Source organism: Gavialis gangeticus, unplaced genomic scaffold, assembly GCF_001723915.1.
Source record: "Gavialis gangeticus isolate Ggan-Ray unplaced genomic scaffold, GavGan_comp1, whole genome shotgun sequence".
NCBI classification, from domain to species: domain Eukaryota; kingdom Metazoa; phylum Chordata; order Crocodylia; family Gavialidae; genus Gavialis; species Gavialis gangeticus.
Window position 1 is genome coordinate 161,192,258 of NW_017728992.1, and position 12,535 is coordinate 161,204,792.

At 42.5% G+C, this 12,535-nt stretch overlaps 1 protein-coding gene across 1 annotated transcript in view; it reads right to left on the reverse strand.

Moving 5' to 3' along the window:
- RGS22 (regulator of G-protein signaling 22) overlaps positions 1-12,535 on the reverse strand; it is a 106,878-nt gene that overhangs the window by 69,865 nt on the left and 24,478 nt on the right. Inside the window, exons 5-6 of the mRNA XM_019528000.1 lie at positions 10,160-10,245; positions 4,129-4,294 (exon numbers count right to left, since the gene is read on the reverse strand). Coding sequence (XP_019383545.1) covers positions 4,129-4,294; positions 10,160-10,245 — 252 coding nt within the window. The remainder of the gene's footprint in view (positions 1-4,128; positions 4,295-10,159; positions 10,246-12,535) is intronic.

Consider the following 12,535-nt stretch of genomic DNA (forward strand, 5'->3'; position numbering starts at 1 on the left):
GGTGGTGCAGGCTCCCACCCTGGGGGTTTTTAAGAGGAGGTTGGATGACCACCTTATTGGGGTCATTTGACCCCAGTGCTCTTCCTGCCATGGCAGGGGGTCGGACTAGATGATCTGCTCAGGTCCCTTCCGACCCTAGAAACTATGAAATATTCATCCCCTACACCCCCAGTGCTGCTGGGGGGATGGGGGGAGGGAAGGCAGTGTGGGAAGGTCAAGAAGCTTACCCTCTGATTGTACCTGCCTCCCTGCCAGCCTCTGGTCCCTGCTTCCCACCCTGCCTTATCCTCACTCCATGCTGGCAGGCTCTGTCCCCATTCTAGCCTGGGGTACCAGTCATGGCTCCAGCCCAGCTCCCGTAGCAGCTATGCCATGCAGATGGAAACCTGGGCAGGCAGGGATGAAGTCAGGAAGGCCAAAGTGCAACTGGAGTTGCAGCTAGCAAGGGAGTCAAAGGGTAACAAAAAGAGATTCTGCAAGTATGTTAGCAACAAGAGGAAGGTCAGTCTGAGTATGCTGGTTGATGTGACTGCAGATTGCAGAGCCACTGGCCATTATCTTTAAAAACTCATGGTGATTGGGGGAGGTCCCAGACAATTGGAAAAGGGCAAATATAGTGCCCATCTTGAAGAAAGGGGTGGAGATCCAAGGAACTACAGACCAGTCAGCTTCACGTCAGTCCCCAGAAAAAATCATGGAGCAGGTCCTCAAGGAATCCATTTCTAAGCACTTGAGGAGAAGGTGATCAGGAACAGTCAGCAGGGATTCACCAAGGTCATGTCTGATCAACCTGATTGCCTTCTGTAATGAGATAACTGGCTCTGTGGATGCAGGGAAAGTAGTGGATGTGATATACCTTGATTTTAGCAAGGCTTTTGATATGGTTTCCCACAGCATTCTTGCAAGCAAGCTCAGGAAGTATGGGCCGGATGAGTGGACTGTAAGGTGGATAGAAAGGCTGGAGTGACAGGCTCAACGCGTAGTAATCAATGGCTCAATGTCTAGCTGGCAGCCAGTTTCAAGCCATGGATTGGTCCTTTGGCTAGTTTTGTTCAATATCTTCATTAACAATCTGGAAAATGAGATGGATTGCATGTGGATGACACCAAGCTGGGAGGTGTGGTAGATATACTGGAGGTTAGGGCTAGGGTTCAGAGTAATGTTCCCTCCAAGGTGTAGTGATCTGTGAGCATGCCGCTTTGGTCCGTGAACACGCTGCTTATTGTAAAGTTCCCAGTGGGTCTGAAGAAGGAGCCTGCCACATACGCCTAACTTAAGAGTAAGCTTTTCTCTGAGATGGCCTCGAACAAAGGGCCAGCGCTATTCTGACGGCTGACCCAAGATTGAAACAGGAAGGCCAAGCAGCAAGAAAATCCCTGACCTGGATTTCCAAAGAGTGTACAGACTGTTGGGACCAACCTGGGAATGCACCCTGCCCCCACGCACCAGCTTTCCCAGCAGGGGCCAGGCCCCCACCCTCCTCCCAGGCTGGAAGGAAAGCTCCTTTGGAAGGTGTATATACATTGAGGTCACTCTTGCCATGACTCAAAAACGTGAGAGTGGTTTGAAGCGATTCCCCCGCATTGGAGGACAAGTCAAGGGAGTGTGTTCTTGGCTGAGCTGCGCAGGCCAAAGCCTCCTGAATGCTTGGGGGTCAAAGATCCCATTCCGATATATATATATTTCACCACCCTCCCTTTGCAAATGAACTCTACCTCTGGATGAATGCCAAAGCAGGCAATTGCTTTCAGCTTACCTCAGGTTGAATCAGCCCCGCCTCGCCTCAGGGAGGAGCTGCTGCCTGCTCCACACCACTCTCCCTCCCCACGGGGATGCCCGTGCACTGAGGAGCAGAGCAGCCCCCGCACAGCTGAGGGGTAACTTACTGCCAGTAAGGTGTCCCGTGCCAGCTCTGGTGCCTCTGCCACACTCCACACCCAAAGTTTACAGGAAGCTGCAGCCCAGCTCCTCTCCGGGCAGGTGCATGGCATTAAAAAGTTTGTGTGCATCAAGATTTTTTATCGTGCGCAGCTGTGCACACGCACAGCTAAGGGGAACCTTGGTTCAGAGTGACCTAGACGAATTAGAGGATTGGGCCAAAAGAAATCTCGTGAGGTTCAACAAGGACAAGTACAAAGTCCTGCACTTAGGACAGAAGAATCCCATGCACCACTATAGCCTGGGGACTGGCTGGCTAAGCAGCAGCTCTGCAGAAAAAGACCTGGGGGTTACAGTGGACAATAAGATGGATGAGTCAGCAGTGTGCCCCTGTTGCCAAGAAGGCTAACAGCATACTGGGCTGCATTAGTAGGAGCGTTGCCTGCAGACTGAGGGAAGTAATTATTCACTCTGTTCTGCACTGGTGAGGCCACATCTGGAGTACTGTGTCCAGTTTTGGGTCCCCCACTATAGAAAGGATGTGGACAAGGTGAAGAGAGTCCAGTAGCAAGCAATGAAAATGGTTAGGGGCTGGGGCACATGACTTCTGAGGAAAGGATGAGGGAACTGGTTTTACTTAGTTTGTAGAAGAGAAGACTGAGAAGGGATATGATAGCAGTCTTCAACTACTTGAAGGGTAGTTCCAAGGAGGATGGAGCAGGACTGTTTCAGTGCTGACAGATGATAGAACATGGAGCAATGGTCCCAAGTTGCAGCAAGGGAGGTTTAGGTTGGATATTAGGAAAAAACTCCCTCCCTAGGAGCATGGTAAAGCACTGGAACAAGTTACCTAGACAAGTGGTGAAGTCTTCATCCTTGGAGACTTTTAAGGCCTGGCTTGACAAAGCCCTGGCTGGAATGATCTAGTTGGCGCTGGTTCTGCTTTGAGCCGGGGTTGGACTAGATGACCTCCTGAGGTCCCTTCCAACCCTAATTTTCCATGATTCTATCTGGTGTAGTCTCTCTAGAGAGGCCCAAAATACACAGTGATAAGAACCTGGAAGCTGAGACACCTGCCAGTAGTGAAGCCTGGCATCATGGAAAGGGTGCATACCTTGTCTCCAAGTTGAAGAAGCTTGAAGCACATGACCTGGGCTTGGAAGAGACTTTGGAGAAATGACTCCCTACAGAATTAAGGGCAAGTATGAAAATGACAGAGTTCTCCTGCACTTAGACAGAACCTAGAGCCAGGGCTTGAAGGGAAACTGGGAGTGCCCTAGACAGAAATGGCTTGAACCTGAAAGGGCCAAATCAACCACGTTTTATCAAACTTGTAAACTGTACTTCAAGGGGAAGATACTATTGAATTATTCCTTACTGTGACTTACTGGGAGACTACTCTAGCTGGATGGTAGCAGTGCCATGCCACAAGGTAGCAGAGTGCAAACACGTAATGTGCAAGAACACCACAACAAATCAACAGGTGTTTTTACTGCTGTTCTATCGCTTTTCCCACAGACTTTCAATTTTCTCTACTACCTCATCTTTAAAATTAGATTGTGCACTTCTTAAGGTAGAGATTTTGTGTGTGTGTGTGTGTGTGTGTGCGCGCGCGCGCGCACGCACGCTCACTAATAGGCTCGGTATATTGGGGGAGAGGCCTTATAATTCATTTTACTCCTCTTTCCAAAGTGATTTACGCATCTGACTTTCAAACAGTTCATCTAAATCTTCAAATATAGACCGCACAATATTTCTTCAGAGCAAACATATGCAAATAACCTACTAAATAACTATTTATACGTACAATTAGCTGTTGAACATGACAACAGCAACTATGTTTGAAAATTACAGCCACACATTTTTACAAGTGTGGTTCTAAACAGTTCATCTGAATTTTCCTGAGTCATAAAAATGGCAAAGATTAAATGGGAAACCCAGTCCCACTTATCTAAACAGCACATCCTGCCTTCGTACAGGGGGTTGGATTAGATGACCTTTGAAGTCCCTTTTTCCCATTTAATTCTATGATTTTTTCATAGCAGAGAAATAATCACATGTGTATGCAGAGTGCAGAATGTTCTAAAATATCTTCTGTGTTTGAGGCTCTGCAAGCTACCTGTGTAATCTGTATTCTTTTTCTGATCTATTTATTCAATCATACCAGAAGTACACTTGTGAATCCTTACTTCTGTACACTCAGTCTAGCACAACACTGTTCCCATTACCTAGATGCTGTGCTTATTTTACCTGGCCAAGTGAGACACAAAATTTTCTCATAATTAATTCATCTTCATCTTCCTCAGGGAGAGGAGGAGTTGGTTCTCTTTTCACAATCCAGGGATAATATGCTGTATCTATAATGAAGTTAATACCAGTACTGCTCCATTCTACTTGCGATATCAGTTTAGCTAACCTACAGTTAAAATGTTAGGAAACAAAGTAGTAGTTAATTTTAAGTATTCATTCAAAAATTCATTTGATTTAGCTTTACAATTGACAGTAAACTCTAAAAATAAGTTCTCAAGGGTAACTTCATGCTCTACTTTATACTTTATTCCTCCCCTACTTCAAGTTTGGAAACAGGTTTCTTCTTGCTAACTCAGTTTTTCTAGCTACAAGTATGGCTCCACGTAAAGCTGTAGCTAACAGCTGTTAAGGAAAACCCTTCCCTCTCCTGCCTGGTCTTGAATTCTGGCTTTTCTCAGCTTATGTGGAGAAGGAGCCCTACAAGCTCATCTGCAGAACTACTATGGGAGTAAAAATATTTATCAAAATATTGAAAGAAATGCAAAAGCTAGGGGACTACAAGACAAAACAACAAGACCAGGCAATATGTATTAAATGATACAAGAAGACAAAAGAGGGTTGAGCCACACAGTGGAAGCCCCAAGAGCTGCTGTTTTTACATGAAGCTCAGAGCTGGTGTTGCTATGCAGAGGTCATTGCAACAGGGAGCAGAGACCTCACCTCCAGCCTGCAAGTGACCGTGGACACCTTTCAGTGTCCAGAGGAAGGCATGTGGAAACCCAACAACAGCAGATGGGTCTATAAAGGAGTCACAGAAGATGCATAGCCCACAGAAAACCAGGAGCTTTCCCAGAACCAGCCCAACTCAACCCAAGGATGTAAACCATGAGGAAGAAAAGGAACTTGGTTAGGTACAATTTACTCCCTCATTCATGTCCTCCTTTTCTCTTAGCTTTCTTCACAGCCCCTAAAACTTCGCCCCCATATCTAGTCCTTGTCTCTCAATGGAACAACAGACATTCTCTTAAAGAAGCTGTTTATTTTAAGAACAGACATTGACAATGCAAAACAAAAAATAACTGAATACTTTAAAGAAAAAAATACATATTTTGGGCAGGCAGAGAAACAAATCTAGTAAAGTAAAAGCAAAGCCACTACATTTCATACATTCCAAAAACACAAACAAGTACAAACTAACACCTGGGCATTCGATTTAAATACCTCAAAGAGACAAAAGAATGTTTGCAAGTAAATCAGTACAGTAATGGGGACTATTTGACTGTAGAAACAACTCAGTAAACTTATTGGATGCAGGTTTTTCAGCTGTAAACACAATATTTTGGTTTTTCAGTAGAAAAAAAATGAACACAAATATTTTTGTTTTTCAGTGGGAAAGTCCAAGTCCCAAACAAATTGCTTGCAGAATGCAGGGCTTGGATTCATGAAAGAAGTAGAAATTGAATGCTGCTGGCTTGTCGGCTTACTCTTTCAATGGGCTCACAAAGCTGGTCAGTGAGCACAACTCTTCTTCACTTATAGAGCTCCTCTCTTGTTTTCTAACACAATTTCAGTAACATTTTCATGCAAGCACTATTTGAGGTTTCCCTGCATGTTCCTCAAAACAGCGGCCTTTTTTCTCCTACTGCAGTAAGATACTTCCCCATGCCACTACTCAATTGTTAGGTCTTCCTGCATTATGGCTTCCTTTGAACAAACCTTGTTCCACAGAGAGATCAGATTTCTCATTTCCTTCTAACTGAACGTCACTTCCACGGAGGAATCACCCACAGCAAGACCCTGACATGCAGGAGAGTAAACTTTATCGATGCTTCAACTAATTCTCACTCTGCGATCAGCACCAAATGCCAGGGAATCAGTTTCCTGGATCCAATTTACAATACTATTTTGTTTGTTGTATTTATTATCAATTCATTAGTATATTTACACATGCCCAAAATTATTCATATTTACTAAGAAATATGTACCGTTTGTTTTCACTTCTGAACTTCTTTCTCTTCCACTTATCAGTGGCTGCCTCAATTCTGTCCCATTCCCTATTTCTCAGTTCCCCTACTTACTTTTGTCCCTGTGCCTATAATCACCCCTTGTGTACACTGAATCTTCTGCCTCCACCACCCAAATGCCAACAGCAATTAGCTAAGGTGTTCCATCACTCTGAAGAAGCAGGCAGCACAGAGGCTCTGGGAACCTCAGCTTGTCTTTGTGGGGTCTTTGGTGCCTTCCAAAGTGATAGATGCCTTTTATTATTTAACAATGTTCACTACATTTATCTAGGACCCTTTATATCCAGACCTCCACACCTCATTAGCTTGAACAGTACCACAATATGCTCACAGGCTTAGCTGTCATACTGCTCTGAAGCAGGGCCCTATGTGGTAAAACTTTCTGGGTGTTGGTAATTACTTTCTAACGTCTGCTAGTCCATTAACAATGTGTCTGATTTTTTTTAATCAGTGACATCAACTGGGATTCTGCCTCCACTTGTGCTGAAAGCCTGACCTTCAAAAGGAAGAAAAAAGGAATGGACAAGGTCAGACAAATCTGCTCAAGAGTTCCAAGTCCACAGCAAAGAAGACCAGAGAGTGAAAGGTGGGTATGCTTAAGGAAAATCAGAAAGACTTCCTAAGAGCTGCATCAGGAAATGCGCCAAGGCATTAAGTTGCTCCTAAAAAGCTTGAAAGAGGCCTATATCCCAGCAGCATTACACTGATTACAAAGTCTTTCCTGAGGCCAACGTGCCATTATGCCCTGCAACACTACCCCATGCACTCAACTCCACAGGAAATAAAGGGGAACACCCACACTGATATGTAATCCATCTAGACCAGCCACCATGTGGGCCTTCTGCTTGAACAGTCTGTTATTTAATACTTCATAATAATGCTGTGTAAACCATAAATTATTTTCTTTGCCTTACAGTACCAAGATATAGTCCCTCACTCAATAATCCTTCGTCAGATTCATAGAAATTTATAACAAGTCATCACTTGGCCATGTACAGTTTAATTATGAAGTAATGCAAGGCAGCATGCACCCAGTTTGGCTAGGACACACAGTCAATTTTTCTCTTAAGGCCTCCAACTGCACACTGCCTGGATGGACTCTATTAGAGGACCTGCCCTTGTGTCAGGCTGTTCAAATTCAGCAGACGGTCTTTTCATTTCCTTTCTCCACCCTGCTGGTAATGATTATCCCATTTGGTTTGCAAATATTACATAAGACACCATGTGCAGCAACAGCAACAATAGGAATATTTGGCTCACTGAGATCCACCCTAGTCATAAGACATCCTAGCAACCCTTTAATCTGCCAAATGCACGTATCCAGCACCTATTCAGACAATAGTTAAAATGTTCCTTGCTCTTGTCCAGCTGCCCAGCGTATGGCTCCATGAGTAAGGCAGGATCTTGGAGAATCACAGTTGTCTGTGAAACCCTACCAAAGTGAATCTGCTGGTCAAGGAAAAAAAGTGTGAAATTTCTCATAAAGTTGTATATTCCTAAAGATGCATCATGAGCTTTCCCTGCTCATGAATGCTAATGTTAGTGAAATTGCTCCAGTGATCCACCAGTGCTTTCATAAGTCCTTCTTGTTCATGTATTCAGATGCAGGGGGAAAGGAATCAGAACTGGGATGCATCCTGTCTATTGCCCCACCATAGTTAGGAGAGCCCATTGAGTCAAACCCATTTATTATTTCTTACCATTGCTGAGTCACAATTCTGTGCAGGAAGAAATGCTTAACAGCTCTCTACACCTGGATAATTAACACTGACTTTTCAACACTGAACTGATAACACAGTGGTTGGAAGCTCTCATTTACTTGTCTCTGATAGGCTGGGATGAGCTTGGGACACAGCAACAGGAAGATCATCCATAATCAAAAATTTGGCAGTCACTGGTGCTTGTCCCAGGCTAGCAGCATTATCCAGTTCTGCCACGCAGTGTTTGCTTCACAAGCCAAGAAGTGCTGGTTCACCATATGCACCTGGTCAGAATGGGCTTTTGGTACCTTGTGACTTTCATTAATTGCCTGCATCATCTTCTTCTGGATTTAATTATCACTGCAGCTGTTTGAGAGCCACTGAGATAATTTTGAAGTTCTGCAAGCTCAGAAGTATCAGTTACTCTGCATCTAAAACCAGCCATGGGAACTCTACTGATATGTCCAACATTCATTCTTCTGACAGCAAAATGTCAGAGAGACTGAAAACTATGTAAGGAAGATCAATTTATGGGATGTGATGAAAAGAACCATGAAACTTTTGAAAAACAGGATAAAAATAGACTAAATTATAGGAGGGAAGCACAGGTTTTCTTGGAATTTGACTCTCCAGTCCTGCAAGACTGAGAAGAGAGCTAGTAGCTCACAATGCAATGGAAAAAAATCCTACAGGGAGCCTGGTAGATGGCAGTATAATAAGCTCTAGGAAGCCTCTTCATAGGGCTATATACTTTTTGCCAATACAACCTGCTGTGAGAATGCACTTTGCCAGCTAAGACACCCAATTGTGACCGCCATCTTACTGAAACAGATCTAAGCTGGCATACATTTTACCAGTAAACATTTCTAATGTGGACTATAGCTACAGATGGAAGAATTCTCCCAAAAGTGAGGCTCAGTATACATTAGGTTTGAGCCACGGAGTCTGTCTCTGTCTCCAAGTCCAACCCCAAATCTAAACTTCCCCAGTTTTTGATCATGGCAAAGTTCAGACCTGATGCACTGTGTAAAGTTCGACTCATTTCTCCTCTCCTCTCCTACCTCTGTTCATTTTGTTTAGCTCAGCTTTGAACATTGACTACAATAGGAATTAAGCATGTGTTTAACATTTAATTCCATGTACAGCAAAAGCCGCTTTATCCAGCACCTTACAAACTGGCAAGCTCTATTAACTGGCATGCCAGTTGACGCAGCAAAAGCAAAACCGCAACTGCCCACTGTGGCACATGAGGTTTTGCCGAGCCCCCATGGCCCAGGGCAAAGCAGCCTATGCTGCCCAGCCCCCATGGCCTGGGGCGTAGCACCCTGTCCCCAATGTGCCTGGGGCCCCTCTCTCTGTCCCCCTGAACATTGATGTAGCAGGAGGGGCAGTGGTGCACTGGACACAGCAGGAGGGGCAGAGGCCCAAATAGGAAAAGACGCCTGTTCAGGCCTCTCAGGTAACCGGCATATTTGGTTATCCGGCACCCCCCATTCTCCATGGGTGCCAGATAACAAAACTTTTGCTGTAATTATATTTTGTTTGAACAAAAAAATCGCTTGCCACATCAAAAGACCAAATCTAGTAACTTTCTAGGAAGCTTATACATGCACATTACTGTAAGGAAGGTACAGCTTTCCTTTGATTTGCTATCCTTTGTAAATTTTCCCCTCCGATGTACAAATCATCTTCAGTATCTTGCATATAGTTGCAGTTCCTACAAACATTTAAAAATGCAAACTGAATATAAAGACACTCCACATGATTATTTTATATTATTTTACCACAGATACTAATTCATAGTAAATTTACTCCGCAGTAAGGAGGAAGTTAGGGTGGCACCTTAGACATTAACTGGTTCAGAGAGCTGTGAGCTTTTGTAGGAGATAGGCTACTTCATCAAGAGCTAGGAACAGAATGGAAAGACAGAATAGTCTGTCCTTTCTAGACAAGTTCCTCTAATTCAAATCATTCATTTGCAATAACTAGACACTAGTGTGCGTGCAAGAGCAAGAGACTTGCAACCTCTGTGGAATATAGATAGTTACACATAGATAAATACCAGTAGTATTCTCTAGCAGGCTAATATGGTATGTAATTTCTGGACAAGAAAAATTACTGAGTGAAAAAGAAACAGAATAAAAATACCATTCAATTCATTTTAACCGAACTAAGTCATTAAAATGAAATGAGTTAAACAAACAAAATGCTTTAGAAAATGCCTTAAGTGAAGTGTCAAGATGAATTAGACACAGGAGAAAAAATAAACAATTTTAACATTTGAATTTGCATTAGACACTGCAATACCTGTATTCAAAGTAACAATCACTTTCTAGAAATGCTGGAAGTCTTTCTTTCTTAATCCAATGAATTCCCTGCTCTCGATCAAGGCACTATTAAAAGAAAGAAAGACCAAGCATCCATGTTAATCTTAACTTCCTCTAGTTTTACTTACCACATACTTAACTGATAGGATACTATCAGCTGAAAAGACAATCCCTTTCCCCCCCGCACACATAGGTCACCCAGCTGAGTAAATTAGTTTATCTTCCTATAAATAGTTGAGAAAGCCTGTTTTTGATCTCACTTGAACCTGCATAAATAGAAATACTGCAACTTAAGATAGCAAATGAAAGAATGAATTAGGCCTGTAATGTACAATTTAACGTGCCAATTAGAATATCAGCTGCCCATAAGTTATCTATAATGTGAAATAGAGAACGTGGCAGACACTATCAGCAGTAAAATACTGACAATAGTCAGGATTTTTCTTGATATTCTTGAGGAGTGAAGAAGCAATTAAATGGTCTTAATATATTCCCCAACAGCAGGGAAACTGTAGCTATTAAAAAGAACAACAACAAAAATTTAAAAAGCATTAAAAAAACCTATTAACAAACTACAGCTTTCTCTTAAATCAGTTGTAGGCTGAGTTAGTTCTGTTGACTTAGGGAAATTATTCCTGGTTTATGCCAGCCCAAATGGGAGAAAACTGAGGTCCCACTACTGGCTCTGTAAGAAATGAACACAGAATCTGTAAGAATCTAACACAGAGCACCATCAACAAATGTATACATTCTTAAGAGTTAAGCTTTCATTTATTTGAGGTGTATTTTTCTTTTCAGTGACCTGGTTGCTGGGGAAATTGAATTCCTGAGAGAATAAAATCCTCTAGTTGTCCACAAAAATGAGTAAAGGACAGGCAGTATTGATATTGTAGCTCTTTGCTACCCCAGGCAATCAGTACATATGGGCTTGAACTTACATTTTCTTTCTATGATCTAGTATTTCATAAAGGGCAAGGGTTATTTCTGCTTCATATGCATCTCTAGAGGATTAAAAAATCTAAACTACTTTGCAAAGTAGGTGGTTTCATTTAAGTAGAAGAAAATATATCAAAATATGTAAAGCTTATGTTGGCTGTGGGTCAGATAGTGTAATTTGTGGAGATGAAGACTAATTATTCTCCATGCTATAGTATGTGCCTCTTTTGGTAACTGATAAGTTTTTGGAAATATAGAAGTTGTCTCTTTATTTTGGCCAATTTCTCTGAATGTAAGAAAAATATTTGCAATTTGTATGTACCAATGGAAACATGTCCCAGTTTTTTTTATCAGTTATTCATAATATGTTTATGTCTGAGTGAATGTTATGCAAAATTAATTATATATTATCTGGAGGAAAAGAACACCCAGAAAAAGAGGTCTAAATGTAATCCAATGGATTTTGTTACCTTTGTTACCAGAGTTAGCCATAGGCCTTGCTGGGACCCAATCCAGCAAAGCTTTTAGCACGTGTTTAACTTTAAGCTTGTGGAAAGTCTCACAGTCTGCTTATGTGACTGAAGTTAAGTGCTTTGCTGGACTGGAAAGTAAGAGGTTCAAAACCTGATCTGATTTGCTTTTCCACCTGTGACTGATTCTCTCCCCTTCAGCATATGCCTGTCATTATATAATTCACCCTCTGGTTGATTCTTAACTGACCATAGCTTAACATACACATATTCCCACATCTGCAACTTGCAAGCATGCTCCCTTCCCCCCTTGCTTGCTTGTCGATCTTCATAGGCTGGGAGAATAGTGAGAATAGAGAAAAAGAACATAAGAGGTATTCCCCTCAGATTATATCTGCCTAAATTCAGACTGGTTCTCATTGCAAACTGGGTGGATGTTAAGATTCACAGTTTCACCAACAATTTCTGCAGTGAGGCCAAAGTCATAAGATGCTTTTTACAAACAAACAATTCTCATTCTTGCCTCTTGAACAAGGTTATAAGCAGTCAGCTGAGCCAGAAGGAACAAAGAGTGAAAAATCAAATTCCACTCTGATCTGAACTGAACTAATGGATGCTAGTGGTAAGGGATCACTATGAGTGAGATGTGACTATGACTGCTGGAATGACAAAATCGATGTGGCTGACTTCTGGTACTTTGTACAGATATGGTACTGACTTTTGGCATGCTGATATGATAGGCATGGTTTTAATGTTTGGTCTCACAGACATTAAGCAGAAGTTGATGGGGCATCCAAATCACCCATCCAGTAAACTAGAAAGCTGAAACAAGGTATAATATAAGTGCTGAAAATGCACTGATTCATACCACAAAGGTCATGGTGTCTCCCTTCTGTGGAAAACCTCATGGAGAGAGGAAACACTTCTAAGGCTCTGAGACATGGGGGGGG